Below are 17259 nucleotides of genomic sequence, written 5' to 3'. Positions count from 1 at the left end.
AAAGCTGTTCAGAGAGTCAGATTAGAAAAGGAGATCATGCCATTCAGTTCCACATTTTATAGTTTAGATTAGATTAGATTAGATTACAATGATTAGATTACATTACAATGTGGAAACAGGCCCTTCGGCCCAACAAGTCCACACCGACCCGCCGAAGCGCAACCCACCCATACCCCTACATTTACACCTTACCTAACACTACGGGCAATTTAGCATGGCCAATTCACCTGACCCTGCACATCTTTGGACTGTGGGAGGAAACCGGAGCACCCGGAGGAAACCCACGCAGACACGGGGAGAACGTGCAAACTCCACACAGTCAGTCGCCTGAGTCGGGAATTGAACCCGGGTCTCTGGCGCTGTGAGGCAACAGTGCTAACCACTGTGCCACCGTGCCGCCCACAGTTGGAAATGGTATAGGAATAGTAAAACTATACATGTAAAACATAACTCAACAATTGATAGTTGGTTACTTTTCATAGCACTGAGTGAGTGGCTTGAGATAATGTCATAAACTATAAGAGTAAAAATCAAAGTGCTTTAGAAGCACTATCTGAAGCTTGAAATGTGCTACTGCTATTAAACAGCATAGCTATATATTACAATAGTTACAGAATTCTAACATTTAAAGTATGTCTCTAGACTATAAAGTGCTATACTTGAAAGTTGTTAGGTGCCTACCACATTTCGCATGATAATTATATCACCTGATTTGACCAGCTGAGACTTTATTACTTATTTCAACACATGTCACAAGGAAATGCAAATCTGGTATTCTACACTAGCTCAGGATGAAGATGGCATGAACTAACAATCCATGACATATGTTATGTCTGACCCACAACATAAATTATTTTGGAACTAGAGAAACTTGGTAGTGACATTGATCTGTTGGAATGTTGCCATGAGCATGAAGGGCCTTATTTCCTTAAAATAATTAGAAGAATATTACCTTTTGTTTACTGAGATTAAATTCCAAATTCAGAGGAAGAACAGAATTCTGGAAAGAATGTTATTGTCTCATTGTTGTAAATGGAATTATTTTAATATAGTTCAGACTACAGGCTCTGGTATGGCTGTTTATTGGTTATAAATCAAATTTTAAAAATATAAATTCAAAATCCCCAAGCAAATTTGGCATATAGTCTAAGCAGCTGATATTTTTAGTTCTGCTAAATTGGTGTAACCATCAGAATTGTTTTTGTGATCAATTACTTTTTGTCAAACATGCCACAGTAGTAACATTTCCTGTATGGCTACTGATATGATTCAAGATGATCTTAAATTTATGATGTTATGTTCTCTACATATTATATCAGAGTAGTAATTGGACTTGTAGCATTCATATTATTTGAAAGCATTGGTACAAGGACACCGAGAATTGCCAGCATTTAGATATTTTTATGCATGTTTATGTGTATTTGTTTTGAGAAATGTCTTGTCTTGTAAAGTTGTAGCTGTGCTGGCTCTTACTGAGGTCTCGACATGTGCAGTATTGACTTGTATTAGGCGAGATATGGAGTTAAACCCAGAAATGACTTAAGTTGTTTCATAAAAAAGTTTCCAGTACAATAATTGTATATACTAGTGTCACCAGTTGCTTCGAGATTTGTGCACAAGCAGACTTCGTATTGGAGTCAGTGAAATTTGACAGTTGCAATAGTATCACAGAGGTTGCAACATATAAATTGGCATTATCCATTCCTTTGTTACTAACTGTTGGGCTGCTCAACAAGATTTTAAATTTTGATTACTTTCAAACTCGTCCAACACAGAGTTCGTAAACAAAATGAAGCTCAAAAGCACTATAAAAGGACTGCCTAAGTAAAGTTGATGCGTTATTATTTTTAAATGTTCATGTTGAATTTCAGAAAAATGTTAAGTGCCAGTAACTAATGCCAAAGAAAGATGCATTAGGCAAAGATGCTTTGTGAGTTTTGTGACACAACAAGCTCTCTATTGATTTCAATTTCAACCCTATAATTTCTTTTCCAAAAAGCATTTGCGGAGTTTAACAGTGCAGCTCACTTATCAATCAATTCTGAATTCTAAACTGGATAATGAGAATAGATATACAAAACTGAGTGTTAGTATAAGTGATTCAGTAGCCTGTGTTGATAGGTACTGGACATGCAATGATAGAAAGAGGTTTATAAAATCACAAGGGGCATGGATAGGGTAAATAGACAAGGTCTTTTCTCTGGAGTAAGAGAATCCAAAACTAAACAGCACAGGTTAAAGTGAGAGGGGAAAGGTTTAAAAGGGACCTAAGGGACAACTTGTTCATGCAAAGGGTGGTGCACGTATGGAATGAGCTGTCAGAGGAAGTTGTGGAGGCTGGTATAATTGCAACATTTAAAAAGCATCTGGACGGGTATATAAATAGGAAATGTTTGGAGGGATATGGGCCAAATGCTGGCAAATGGGACTAGATTAGATTAGGATATCTGGTCGGCATGGACAAGTTGGACTGAAGAGTCTGTTTCCGTGCTGTACATCTCTATGACTATGAATCTATGAAAGCTAGTTAAATAATGGTGACCGTGAAAGAATCATCTATTGTTGTAAAAGTCTATGCGGTTCACCAATGTTTAAGGGAAGAAAAGTTTTACCATCTTTCTCTGGTCAGGCCTCCATGTGAATATTTTGGCAACAATTAAAATATCTGAAAGGTTATGTTGGTTTAAGAAGGAATGATAGTGAGGAAGAGCAGAAGGATCGGGGTGTGTGCACATCTTAATTTAGGTAGGTCCCCATATTCACTGTCCTAGTGATTTTAAAATTCTCAGCTTTGGTGATCTCCGTTGCCTTGTGTCAACCTCTATAATCTCCAACTTTCCTACTCTCTGAAATCTCTGCCTATTCCCATTTTCATCACACCACCAGTGGCAGAGGATGATCTTGGAAGTTTGTAACAAGGAAAGAAAAAGGGAGAGTAGATATAAGGAGAATTAAGTTCCATGTGGCTAAAATAAAAGCCTCCCGCTTTGTGGATCTGGGGAAGAAGTGAACTGATTATGGTTGCAGACAAAGGATAGATTTCTATGGGCAATGAGATCAGTGACTATTTAAGAAACAGTGGCTTGCTTTTTGCTGGTGGGACCATGGTTGGGGTTCAGTCAGCCAGGTAGCGGGGCTTTTTGTCAATCAAGAGCCATGCCTCCCTTAACAGCAGATATAATGACAATTTTAAGGTGTGAAATTGAAAACAGAGTGCAGCAAGTTTAGAGAGGGGTGAACTTTAATAAAACATTTTATAAAAAAAAGTATTTTTCCATTCCAAGGCGATGTATAACCATTTAAAGACGTGGGATATCTATATTTCCATCCAAACTCTCTGGTACTGTAAAGTTAACTTTTTAAAGCAGTGTCACACTCCTACTACTTCTAATTATTGATGGAGATTTTAAAATATACCTTTACTTTTCTCTCGTTCTGTTTATTTCACTTCCGGGAGCACATTTGACATTCAATAATGCAACTTCCTGATTCAGTGTTTCAACTGCTTGGCATTAGCTCATTAATCTCCTGAAGGAGGCACACGCACTTGTTTATGTTATTCACACAGATGCCCGATTCCCTTAATAGGGCATCGTGCCTTTTGGATGATTGGCTCATGGGAACTTGCTATGTGGAAGTCCAGAGAATGCTTGTGGGCAAACTTGAATCTCACCAATGGCTGGCAGCATTTATTTACTGCAATCAGCATAATATTCTCCTAAGTATGTGAGTTATATATTAAAAAGGTACAATGGGATAGTTCTAGACAAATGAGCACATAGTGTAATTGAGGCAGGAATCACTTGACCATGGATAGCAGTGATCATCAAGGTCAAAACTAAACGTAGTCACTTGTTTAGTCGATCATTTAAACACTCTAATTTAGTTATATGCAATTTGTGTTCAGAGGAACATTTTTTAAAAAAGGAATATATATATATATATGATTTTTGCATGAATGACTACAATCATTTGAGTCAATGTTGAGAAAACTGAAGTTACATTCACCTGTGAACTAGCCTTAGTCACTGTTGCAGTCACTCAAATAAGGAACAGATTTGATTGCAACTGTCTGAAACTGCAATCTTAAAGCGGTGACCACTTAACCTTCCAATTGTTCCTGTAGCTCATTCTGCTGTTATTCTCTGACAATGTAGATGCACTTTAAATATCAGGAAAGACATTGCCAAGCCTCAGCAGTTTGAATGTCATGGAAAGGTTAAACATTTTGAACATGTTAGTTGCAGTTCCATCTGTATCACTGTTGCCTGTAACTCAATCATCCTTTAGAACCTCTGGAGAAATGCCCCATTTTCAACCTTTAAAGACAGTGACCTTTTAAAGGGATAACGAACACCACATAAGTTAACTGTAAATACTTGTCTTGTTTGTTGCTTAGTAAATAAAAAAAACATTTTATTGACAGGAAAGTTTTGAAATCAAGAGTCAAATATAACATTTATAGAATAAAGATTTAAAAAGTATTGCTAGGCATATACAACAAAACTTTAGAAATAAAGTGGGTCACTTTGCATGTGAAAGAGGTTAACTTTCTTGAAGTATCTCTCATTGGAACTAGTTTGCTAGCAAGGCTAACGTGATGTGTTCACCTGGTGTTCTGCTTCAAAAGTTGATCAACCTGTTTTGCAAATCAATTTCCATTCAGAATATCTACTTTAAGTACTTTACAGTGAAGTTGGCATCTTCCAAACTAAAAAGTCCCTTAATATATCCATATTATGTTGTCACATGCCAGATTAGTTTCTCATTTAATTACAAATTAATTTTGACAGCCATCTCAAATCCTATTACATGTCTATATTAAGTAGTGATGTTTTAAACTAGCAGTAGAAATACCAAGCAAACAACTGGTTCTGCACTCGCACTGAGAAAGATTACTATCTTTCAACACACCCTTGATTGGTATTTTTATCTTGTCAGGCATAAAATTTCAAGGTTTGTCACTGAGATTAAGTTTCTTTTGTTTGCCAACACTTTTGGTTCAGTTATCCTGAAGATCATTCCCTAACATGAGTAATGTTTCAGATTAAGTTGTTAGTTTAAAATGTTATTGAATACCAGTTGTAGACAATGACAGGCCTTCCAATAGAATGATAGTCGAGGCAGAAGTTGGGTGTCAGGCCCATGCAGAAGTCCTGATGAAGCTGACTGTGGGAATTGCCCAGGAAGTTGAAACTTCTGATGGACAATTATCTAGCATCTGGAACGCTGTGCACAAAGTCCCCATCACCTGGATAACTATAAATTTGACTCGCAAATTCAGCACTCCACTCAGACTACCACCCCAGCCCCATCTACGATGCTCCACTCAACGCTGACCTGCTGGTCCCAATGCCCCGATCACTCTCCAAGCTCTAATTCTTCCCTGATTCCTGCTCTCCCCAACCAAAACAATACTTGGACTGGATCAGCCTGGACAGATCTGACTCTTAAAACCCCCTTCACCCTCACCCATTTGCCTGCAATACTATTTCCCCTGAACCACCAACACCCACCACCCCATCCCATCCATCCTTCCACAATTAGTTTCTGACCGAAGCTGTCAGAGTGACATAAGGATTTTTTAAGTGAAAGAAAATGGCATAAAAGGGAACATGGTTTCAGCACTAATTTTCACTCTTACCCCCCTAAGTTGCTGAACATATCCACACTGCTTCTTCTGGGAAGTCTCGGCCATGACATTTTGCCTGATAAACTGCACCAAAGGTGAGTAGGCAACATTTTATTTTGATCCAAATTGAAAATTAGAAGTCTTACCCAAATTTAAAGTTTCGAGCCAATATCAATGTACTATGCAGTTGTTACATCCTAACTTTGCAACTGAAACCCTTGAGTTGGTAAACGTATGCCCCAAGTGTACCTGTGTACTCATGTACATGTGTTGACTATGGATCTCAGTTTTAATGTTTCAAATGTAGCCACATCAATGGATTTTGTTGACTGACTGAGGACAGCGATCAGATTATCTGCACATGCTGAAACCACTGTAGCAGAGGAAGGCTCTTACAAGCCTTAATTAGTATTGTGCCATAAGATTGTGGTTACTGTCAATCTACTCCAAAACATTGCAGCTTTCAGTTAATAACTTTGTGAACTTTCAATGGCCTAATGACAATGTCACTAATTTTAATTAATTCCTACTCCTGGGACTTAAATATAACTTTCTCTCTGATAGGGTGGCATGGTGGCTCACTGGTTAGTACTACTGCCTCACAGCGCCAAGGACTTGTGTTTGATTCTATCCTGGGATGACTGGCTGTGTGGAGTTCGCATGTTCTTATTGTGTCTGACTGGGATTCCTCCCACAGTCCAAAGATGTGCAGGTTAGGTGGATTGGACAGGCTAAATTGCCGATATTGTTCAAGGATGTGCAGGCTAGATGGATTAGCCCTGGAAGATACAGGGATTGGGCAGGAGTGGTGGGATAGTCTTTGGATGGTCAGTGTGATCTTGATGGGCCAAATGGCCAGCTTCAACATTCTAGGGATTCTAAGAATTCACTGTCCAATAAATTCTTATTGTGATATCCAGAATAAACATAGCAATTTAAAGTATACGGTATCAAAGGGATATGGTATTGGAGGAATAATGAGGTTGGCACTTACGCTGGCAGACTTGGAGGAGGTCATTGACCTTTTTGTTGCACTGCTGTCTATTCCCCCGGATGACTGAGATTGCAATGATCTGGTTGCTAACTTTGGACCAGGATAGCATGGTCTGGTGTCATTCCTTCACAGCTGATCATGGGGGAAGAGGACATTTCATGTCTGCACAACCCCATTCATCTTCCAATTTCCCCTTGTCTGCTAATATCCAGGACAAATTTCAGGAGCCATGCAAAACATCAGTGGACTGACTAGGTGCACAGTGAGCTTTTAAAAATGGTGCAATACAAGGGGAGCTGGTCTTTAGCAGATATTCAGTGAGTGACATGTTTCAGGAACCATACATGGTAAGGCGGGAGTAGAATAATCTGAGATGGATGCAAGAGGGCCAGGGTTTTGTAGTTAATTAGAAGTGTTTGGTAGTGTACAGTGAGAAATGTCACTGGGCTTCACGGTAAGAATCCCTTCAAAAACCTGAAGCAGCTCTCAATTTGCCAAAAGAAACATAAGATTCAGCTCTAGGCTCTGTGGATTACACATTAATGAAGGCATCTTGGCTGCCTCTTGAATAATGCTCACTGATGCTCATGATGACCTTTCTCTGTGGTTAAATGCAATCTGAATATCAGCCGAGTGCAAGCACCTGCTGTTCATTTTAACCGGTGGGACCAGTTAAACCCTTGATGGTGAAGAGACTCCCTGCTGAGAGAGAGAGAATGCAGAACAGTGTTTTTAAAGGTGCTTTTTACAAGATGCTGTTCTTCAGGCTATTCAGCAGATCTCTAGACAACCATTTGAACGGGTGAGATAATTGCTTTGCTTGGAACCTAAAGTCTGTTTCCAGGTGCAGGCTTCATTTTGTTTTAGGCGAGTATTTATTGTGAGACCTGTTGATCATATTCTTTGTTCTAGATTCACAGCGACAGAACATGGATTTTTATTTGGGTGCATTTCGAATGTCCTCGATTTTGTGTATCCTGCTGCTGCTGAGGTCTTACATTGCTACAGGCACCATGCAAAATTGGCTTGAGTAGTGAGGGGTGCTCCACATGAATTTCTAATCGCTATCAGTATAACAATCATGGAGACCATGCCTGTGATTTCCAGGTTGGCAAGCCCACATGCGGAGAGCATACAATGGGGAAATAATCTTTTGTAATGTAACCAGTTGTTAAAACAAAATCATGTTTTTATATTTTTTTGCTTCAGTTAAAGGCAGAAAAGTAAGGCTTCCTGCTGGAACTATGTAAATAAGTTCGGTGCATTTAATTTAGCGACATCCTGTACAATTGTCTTTTCATTCCTAAATACCATGGCATTAAGATCAAAGACTCTTCAGTTATTAAATATAGCTCAAGGAAGTTAACACTTGTATTGAATTTGGTCGTGACATAGCCTCATATTGTTCACCTTCTGCAACATGCGTGTGTGCACACACACATGCTTTGTGGTTGTTGAAGAATTGGCTTATACTAAGATTTAATTTGATTAAGGTCCATGAACAAATTTACCTATAAATATATAGTGACCATATACTTCTGCCATTAAAAAACTCTTCCTGGAAAGGAAAGATGGTTTTGGTGTCTGACAGCTTGGCAACGAGAGCCACGCATCACTCACAGGTCACACTATACCTTCTTAGATTCTTCAAAAATTTCACACTAGAAATACCCAATGAAGTAGGAAATGTCTTTCTTTTTAAAGAACCATGTAATGGTTTGGGGATTGGGTTGGTGGCTGGTGCTTACACTGGAAGTTAACTAGGCAGTAAAACACATGACATATGCAAGACCAGAGTTAAAAGCTGGATCGACTGAAGTTATGAATGCAAGGAGTGACAGAGCTGACTTTACCACAATATTGTTCAGCTTCTTTGAGCTCAAATTAATAAATCAGAATGTGACCCTGCAATAGTTAAATCTTTGTGTTGAGATTTTTATTTTCTACCAGTGTTCAGTATTTTTTCTCCTAGTTGCTCCTTACATTCTTCAAGGTGATCTTGGCCCTACTCTCCTCCTTAGAAAATTGGTTAGAATATTTGTGTTCATTGTTATAAGGAAGACCTTGGTATGATCGTATATTGGACACATGCAATGTTTAAAATTTTATAAAGAGGTTAAAATTCATTGGAAACTCGTGGCTGGTGCACAGAGTTCTGCTTTCTGTCAATAGAGAATAGGCAAGACTAGGTTGCTTTCAGAAATATCCTGAGTGTGTAAATTTTACGTAGTAAATGCAGTAATGGTTCCAATTATGCATTAAAAATATTATGATTCTGTAATTCTATAATAGCTTCCAATCAGGTTGTAAGCCATGCCAGTCAGTCACTTTTTAAATATATATAATTAGTATTGTGTAGGCAAACATTATTAATATTGTCTGGTCCAGCTGGGAACACTGTCCAGGAAGAGGTGTTGTAGTTCCCTCCTATTTGGTTACGTTTTAGGACCTGGGTGCATTCCTGAAAATGGTCTGTTCATTTAAACCACAAAAACCTAAAGGATACATTGTAGTATAACTCAGCTATTCTAGCCTGTTTGTAACAAAACTCTTGCTAATGCTGCTTATATAATTTCACTATGCCCATTCTGCCCATGTTAAGTATGTCAGAGTGATGCCAAACGTAAGCTGGAGGAACAACACCTTTATTTCGCTTGGGGACCTTACAGCCCAATGGCCTCAATATGGACTTCACCAGCTTCTAAATCCCAGCCTTATCGCATGTCTAGCCCTCCCCCTCTCCTCGCCTCCCTGGCCTGACCTCACCTGTCCATCTTCTGACTTACCTATATGTTCCACCCTTCCCACTGACCAATCACAATAACCCTCTGCCCTGCATCCACCTAGCGCCATCCTACCTATCCTTTCCCCAGCCCTACTCCCCTCCCGTTATTTACTTCAGGGTTCCCCTCCCCCTTCCCATCCTGCTGAAGGGTTTCGGCCCAAAATGTTGACTTTCCTGCTGCTTGGAGGCTGTCTGACGTGTTGTGCTTTTCCAGCTTCCCATCTAATGACTCTGGCTTCCAGCATCTGCAGTCCTTACTATCATAGAGTCATTGAGTCATAAGAGGTGTACAGCATGGAAACAGACCATTTGGTCCAACCCGTCCATGCCAACCAGATATCCCAACCCAATCTAGTCCCACCTGCCAGCACCCGGCTCATATCCCTCCAAACACTTCCTATTCATATACCCATCCAAATGCCTTTTAACTCTTGCAATTGTACCAGCCTCCACCATTTCCTCTGGCAGCTCATTCCATACACGTACCACCCTCTGCGTGAAAAAGTTGCCCCTTAGGTTTCTTTTATATCTTTCCCCTCTCGCCCTAAACCTATGGCCTCTAGTTCTGGACCCCTCGACCCCAGGGAAAAATACTTTGTTTATTTATCCTATCCATGCTCGTTATGATTTTGTAAACCTCTATAAAGTCACCCCTCAACTTCCGACAGCCCCAGCCTGTTCAGCCTCTCCATATAGCTCAAATCCTCCAACCCTGGTACTGTCTTGAATGCCAAGTATGCATTTGGCCCCGAAAGCTTGTAGTTTCAAATAAACCTGTTGGACTATAACCTTGCGTTGTGTGACTTCTGACTTTAATTCTTTCATGTAGAAATTGTATTTATTATGTTAAAAAATGTTAGCAGTTTTGCAGTTGCTATGATCATCTGTGTAATCTTTATCGATTAATGATTTATTTACATTCATGAACATACTGATAATTTCCCAGTTGCTAAGCATTCAAGGCCAGTATAAAATTCCTACCAGTTGGCAAACCTATCTCCATGCTGAGTGGAGCACAGTGTTTCTGGCCGGCCTGTTGTGCATATGCAAAAACTGCACCCTCCCCTTCTTTAGGACCATTTCATTCAGCATAGCCCACCATTCATCAAGTATTCAGACGACTGCATCTGATATCAGCACTTCACGTGTGAAGATGTACCCAGATGCAGCTACATAGTCTGTTGCAGCTTTTTCTTGAAGTGTAGACAACTAGTACATAGCTGTGTGAATTCTATTAAAATTTGTGTGGAGTTCAAAGTTTGGGAGAAGATTTGTAGCTCAGGTGCTCGTTGTTGTGGTTCTGTTCGCCGAGCTGGGAATTTGTGTTGCAGACGTTTCATCCCCTGTCTAGGTGACATCCTCAGTGCTTGGGAGCCTCCTGTGAAGCGCTTCTGTGATGTTTCCTCCGGCATTTATAGTGATTTGTACCTGCCGCTTCTGGTTGTCAGTTCCAGCTGTCCGCTGCAGTGGCCGGTATATTGGGTCCAGATCGATGTGCTTGTTGATTGAATCTGTGGATGAGTGCCATGCCTCTAGGAACTCCCTGGCCTTTCTCTGTTTGGCTTGTCCTATAATAGTAATATCGGACTGTGTGGAGTGGCTGTCAGAAATTTCCCTTGACAGAAAAGAGGCTCCAGTTTATAACAAGTTATCAGCAACTAAGAATAGGAGCCAGTTGCATCCCAATATAGGTCTGACCTCTTGCTATTGTTGATAAGAATGCTTCTCTAGCAACTTCAAAGCATGGTACAGTATATTTGAGTTAAATCCCTCCTCAGAACATATTATAGTACCAGGGTAATTAGTAAATTGCATAAATAGGTGCAGCATTTTTCCATCAGACAATGGTTTATTTTACACTGGCTGCATATGCTACTTCGGCCACATTCCTTCCTACCTCACAAATTATATACCCAGGAATTTCTACATTCAGGGCAGCCAAGGGCAACCATCACAATGCCCCCTCATGGTAGGGATGAAGTACAGTCAGACTCGATGACATGCTGTCTTGAAAGGGCAATGATTAATTTCTGTTTAGTTTGAGATTGGTATGTAGTGGAAGCAATTCCATTCCTTAAAAGAGAACAGAAGACAGTCAGGGCTTAACCTAATTGCATGCCTGATTATCAGTGTCTTACTTTCATAATTTTACAAGGGGTTGAGTTGCATCTGTGAGAAACTTACCATGACATTATTATGCATTCCATTAGGTGAAGGGGTAAATGTAGGGGAATGGGTCTGGGTGGGTTGCGCTTCGGCGGGACGGTGTGGACTTGTTGGGCCGAAGGGCCTGTTTCCACACTGTAAGTAATCTAATCTAATTTGCCAATTTCCTTCTTCTCAGGCTTTATGCAGTTAGCAAATGCATTGAGAGAGAGAATGGGAAAATAAAGGTTTCTTAACATTAACTACTAGGTCCATGTTGTTTTCTGTCATCAAAACTCTTCAAAAATTTTCTTATCTGAGACAGTTTTTTGAAATCTTAGTCAAATCCTAAAACATAGACTAAAGTTAGAGCGTTTTAAATAATAACTCTATTCTAATCTTGTTCTTTGAATTGTGGTCACAGTCAGTCTTGACGATAGCTGTTGTGACCCATGCTACAGTTAAAAACATGAAAATGATCAAGTATGAACTGAAAAGTGTCACTTTTTCATATTCATCATACTTATGCATTTTCTCCTTTTTTATATGTAAGTGATATGTGGCTCATTCTACTAAAACCCAACCTTTTGCTATTTGGAATTTTGTTGATTTTTGAACTGATCAGTGAAACAATCTTTTATCCATTTCCTGTTTGTAGGGAAAGTTTTTTTTCATTCTGTGCCAAAATCAGCAAAGTGCCCAAACCTGTGTAAAACCTGAAGTTAATTTCTGCACAAAATGTCCTATGGAGCAAGACTTTCAAAGGCCTACAGCTGACCCAGATTTGATTGTATTGATTGAAGGAGTAATACGAGAGATTTACTTGTTTTATACTCTTAACAAGTGGCCTGGAACCGTAAGATTTATACATCCTCTGTTTGGGATGCATAAAACCATAAGATGTAGGAGTAGGAGTAGAAGTGGGCCATTTCTCAGCTGACACTTTTTTTTGCTGGAAAACAAGTCAGATTTCTGAAAGGGTTGAGAGAATTGAAAAGTGATGCAGATATTTTTCACTAGCTGGTGAATTGGCAATAAGGAGACAAACACGTTATTAATACGAAAGCATAAGCATTAGAAGACATTGTTTCACACAGTGCTGGAATTGGAGTATTAAATACAGCAGACAAGTGCTAATCAAAATCGATCACAGCTTAGAGAGAAGAACCAAGAGGAGAGGTTATTTGGACCAAGATATGCACACTTAGCTCGATGGGTATATATTAAGTTATATAATCTGTTCTTGCTCTTAAATTTACAATTATAACAGAAACTGCCTCTGTAAAAGTTGCAATTACTCTCTTGGGGTATCTAGAATGTAGTTACAGTAATATTTATATGGAACATTTCCACTTAGTTGGAACACAGTAATTCATAATGGAAAAAATTGATAGGAAGTGAGCGCAGATTTATGATTTATTACAGATATAGCATAGAGAGTGAGTGTCAGAGGGACAGTGAAGGATGGGATTTCCATTGTAACTGGTGAGGAATTGGCAGATCCTCAGAAATTGCATCGTAAAAGTTGCTAAATAAATTAGATTAGATTACTTACAGTGTGGAAACGGGCCCTTCAGCCCAACAAGTCCACACTGACCCGCCGAAGAGCAACCCACCCAGACCCCTACACCTAACACAACAGGCAATTTAGCATGGCCAATTTACCTAACCTGCACATTTTTGGATTGTGGGAGGAAACCGGAGCACCGGGAGGAAACCCACGCAGACATGGGGAGAATGTGCAAACTCCACACAGACAGTTGCCTGAGGCAGGAATTGAACCCAGGTCTCTGGTGCTATGAGGCAGCACTGCTAACCACTGTGCCACTGTGCCGCCCATGTCTGTTCATGGTGACTTCCCTGAGGTGGGGGCCCTCTAAACCTCTGCAAACGTTTGTTCGTGAGGCTTGCGGCTCATGAAATGCATGACTCATTCAATTCAAAACATGTTGCATTGAATGTCATATCAGTGTTCTAGCCAGAATTATTTTATTCAGTCATAGAATGCAAGTGTCCCTGCTTGGGCCGATGTTTTAGTGCTCATCCTTGGTTGCTCTTGAGACAGTGGCTTCCATGAACCAGTACAATGAATTTTAGATTGGATTAGAATCCCTACAGTATGGAAACATGCCATTCAGTCCATCAAATCCATACCAACCTTCTGAAGAGCATCCCACCCAGACCCCTACCTTATCCCTGTGACCCTGTACCTAAAATGGCCAATCCATTAATCTTTGGACAGTGGGAGGAAACCAGGGCACCCAGAGGAGACCCAGGCAACTATGGGGAGAATGTGCAGACTCCACACAGTCACTGGAGGCTGGAATTGAACTGGAGTCCCAGGCGTTTTGAGGCAACAGTGAGCCACTGTGCTGCTTGCCATTTAGTGTAGATAGTCCCACAATGCCACTGGGGAGTGAGTTCCAGGATTTTGACACAGCGACACTGAAGGAATGGTTAAGATATTTCCAAGTAAGGATGGTGAGTGGCTTGGAGGGAATTTGCAGGTACTCATGTTTACATGTAGCTGCTGCCTTAGTCCTTGTAGAACAATATACTCTTGGAATTAGACAATACTATCTGAAGAGCCTTGGTAAATTCCTGTGGTGCATCTTGTAGATGGTATGCACTGCTGCTACTGAGTGTCAGTGGTAGAGGAAGTGAATGTGGAGCCAGTCAATTGGGCTGCTTTGAGCTGGATGGTGTGCAGCTTCTTGAATGTTGTTGGAGCTGCACCCGTCGAGGCAAGTGGAGAGTATTTCATCACACTCCTGACTTGTTCAGTACCATTTGCAACTCCTCAAATATTGAAAATACATCGATTGTAAAAATAATTCTTGACTAAGTATACAATTCAAACACAATAATTTCATGAGTGTGATTATATTTTGATATTGTGGAACTTTCATAATGCATATGATTTTATGATGTTAATCCAAACTATACTAGTAGGAAACTGATTTTGTCAACTCCTTCTTTACATTAAATTTACAGGCTGTGACCTGAACCATGGGAGTCGTAGTACAAGATGAGAAGCCAGCAGGAATGAAGGCCCCTGATGGAGGCTGGGGTTGGGCCATTCTCATTGGATGTTTTGTCATCACTGGATTCTCATATGCTTTTCCAAAAGCCGTTAGTGTTTTCTTCAAGGAGTTGATTAAAGAGTTCCACGTTGGGTACAGTGATACGGCTTGGATCTCTTCCATTCTTCTTGCTATGTTATATGGAACAGGTAAGGCATTCAGTGTTTAGGAAACATTGTGTAGGTAGTGAACAAAAGTGCTTTTCAAAATACAGCATTCCATTTCTTGTTCTGAAGTTTGATTTCACAAGGTTTACTGACTTTTATATAAGATATTTATAATCATTGTCCAGCTAGATTATTTGTAACAGACAGACAGAATCTTTTAATTTTCTCCTCTCTACTCGAAAACACCTTATTGTGATTTGGTTCAACAGCAGCAGTCACCCTCTGACCTTGCTGGAATGGCCACTATTCATATTGACTTTACACCAAGTGTTGATGGGAGAGGGATGCTCCCCAGACGAAGAAATTTCTCCTAACCTCGGGCCTAGATGGTCTACCCTGCATCCTTGGAGTATGAACCTTGGTTCTGGACTTCCTGGTCATCAGGAACATGCTTCCTGTGTTCATTCTGTCTCGTTCTGTTTCAACTTTATATGTTTCTGTGGTCTCACCCCCACCCCCACCCCCTCACACCAACCAGCCCCATCCCATTCTTGTAAATGTCAGTCCTAACTGTAGTAGTCTTTCTTCATTCATTGGACTTGTCATCTCAGTAAGTGATTTGGTGAACCTTTATTGTAATTCTTTCAAAGAAAGAACATCCTTCCTCACATAAGGACACTAAAACTGCAATTACGTTCTAGTCACTAGTAACGCCCATGGAGTACTCAGTAGTGGTCATATGATTGAATTTCAAGAGAAGATGGTATGATTCACTTTTGTTGGATAATAATTGCACTATTATGTCAGAAATCCGTTACCTCCACGGAGTTCACAGCTTGAACCTGGGCATTTCCTCTCTCTGTGTTGCAGAAGGTGCTTTTCCTCCAACAACTGGGTGGCACAAACATTTATTTTTAAATTACTTCCCTGCCTCTTTATCAGATGGAAAATAACCATAAATTCACATGCAGTTAGCTTTGGAGATAATAAATTTATAAGCAGTGATTAGCTGCAACTTGTTTCAGAGAGTCCATTAACTGACTTCAAAAATTACAGGCTGTGATTCTCTGCAATCCCTTGGGGGTGTGCAAGTCACTAAGTGAAGACAGGTTCTACTTTTAAAATCCAATCTCTTCGCATTGAATAAAATGCAGCAGGGAATGCAGTATTTGAAAATAAGGGACGGATTTTGAGGGGAAGTGGCAGGCTCCCATTAGGGATACTGATTTTCTTCCTAAAAATGGTTTTTAGTTTGGAAAAATGTGATGGGCTGCCTTACAAACAAATGCTCATTGACATCCAATTCTTCATTACTTGTTCCACCTTGGAACAGGAAAATTTATCCCAAAATACCAAACATAATGAAAGAAGTTGTTTTTCACCAACCTATTGTCCCACTTGTGCTTGCAAATTAGAGCAGCGAACAGAAGAAAATAATAAACAAGAATCTTCTTCCAAGTGGTTCTCTTGAATTCCAAGTGGGTACCAGTGTTACTGCCTGAAATAGGCATGTGATTGTTCAATAGGCATGTTCGATATTGGGGGGGCGGGGGTACAGAATAATCAGCAGCTTTCACTCGCTCAAACAACAAAAAATGATGACAATGCCAGTGTTAAAATATTATGATGTCAATGAAGAAGTCACCCTGAAGCCAATAAGGGAGAGGATTTAAAGCAACTGTCAAACCACAAGGACTACCAGATGCTGCTGCATTCAAAGTATTCACGCAACCTCAAATAATGCCAGCCCCCAGATCAAGAAAGTCTGCCTGTCTGTTTAGGAATTTAACAATTCTTGATACGGGGGGAGAAAGTGATTTGTGGAGTTTGATCTTGAATTATTTCGAAGCATCATTCTCAAACTGCATCTACGTGCTACAAAAAGTTTGCAAAGGATATTACACTGTTGATAGTTTGACATCAGGAAGTGAAATATAAGCAAGGGAAGCAGATGTATGTTTTCAGCACATTGTTGAGAGCCCCACTCCCTGTGAAGGAAGTTGATGCTAGTACAAGACTTTGAAATGTTCCTGTTTCAACAAGAGGCAACACTTGTCGTGCAAGCAGAGAAGCAATGACACCCCAGAGACAAGCAGGTACCAGAAGAACAGACAACAACTTGCATATATATCATAAAGACTTAAATCTTTAAAGCAATGGCCTAAATCTTCCAGTTATTGTCTGAACTGTTTCCAACATTTTAGATATAAAACTATCTCCTCCAATTTGTCTTCCAATCTTTTAGTAGAAGTATTCGGCAAAACCTCCTTTAGTGTAAGATGCCTCAGAGGAAACAAGACAGAGAATCGATGCAGAAGCCACATGCTCCTTTTTTTTATTTGTACACTAGCTTTTATATTCTGGTCATGGTTTAAATGTCCCAGAGCATTTTTGTGTTAGTGTGCGTGCATGAGTGAATGTATGGGTGGGTAAGTGAGTATGGCAGGTGTAGTCATTGGGTAAGTGTTTGGAGTGGATGAGGTATGTAGTTATGATGGCAGCTGTGTGAGATG

General features: G+C 40.0%; 1 protein-coding gene across 4 annotated transcripts in view; it reads left to right on the top strand.

Annotated features, from left to right (window-relative positions):
- The window catches only part of LOC122562132 (monocarboxylate transporter 4-like), a 62553-nt gene that overhangs the window by 25502 nt on the left and 19792 nt on the right, over nucleotides 1-17259 (top strand). For 2 of the 4 annotated variants that reach the window (XM_043714709.1, XM_043714706.1), the window contains exon 2: nucleotides 14551-14788. In XM_043714709.1, coding sequence (XP_043570644.1) covers nucleotides 14566-14788 — 223 coding nt within the window. In that variant the 5' untranslated portion in view covers nucleotides 14551-14565. Of the gene's footprint in view, nucleotides 1-5653; nucleotides 5728-7714; nucleotides 7734-14550; nucleotides 14789-17259 lie in introns of those variants that run through there. The other 2 variants (XM_043714707.1, XM_043714708.1) reach the window with 2 other exon arrangements.

The sequence above is a fragment of the Chiloscyllium plagiosum genome, chromosome 24, assembly GCF_004010195.1.
Source record: "Chiloscyllium plagiosum isolate BGI_BamShark_2017 chromosome 24, ASM401019v2, whole genome shotgun sequence".
Lineage (NCBI taxonomy): Eukaryota > Metazoa > Chordata > Chondrichthyes > Orectolobiformes > Hemiscylliidae > Chiloscyllium > Chiloscyllium plagiosum.
The sequence above is the reverse complement of the archived record's forward strand: the minus strand, read 5'-3'. Positions and strand labels throughout refer to the sequence as shown.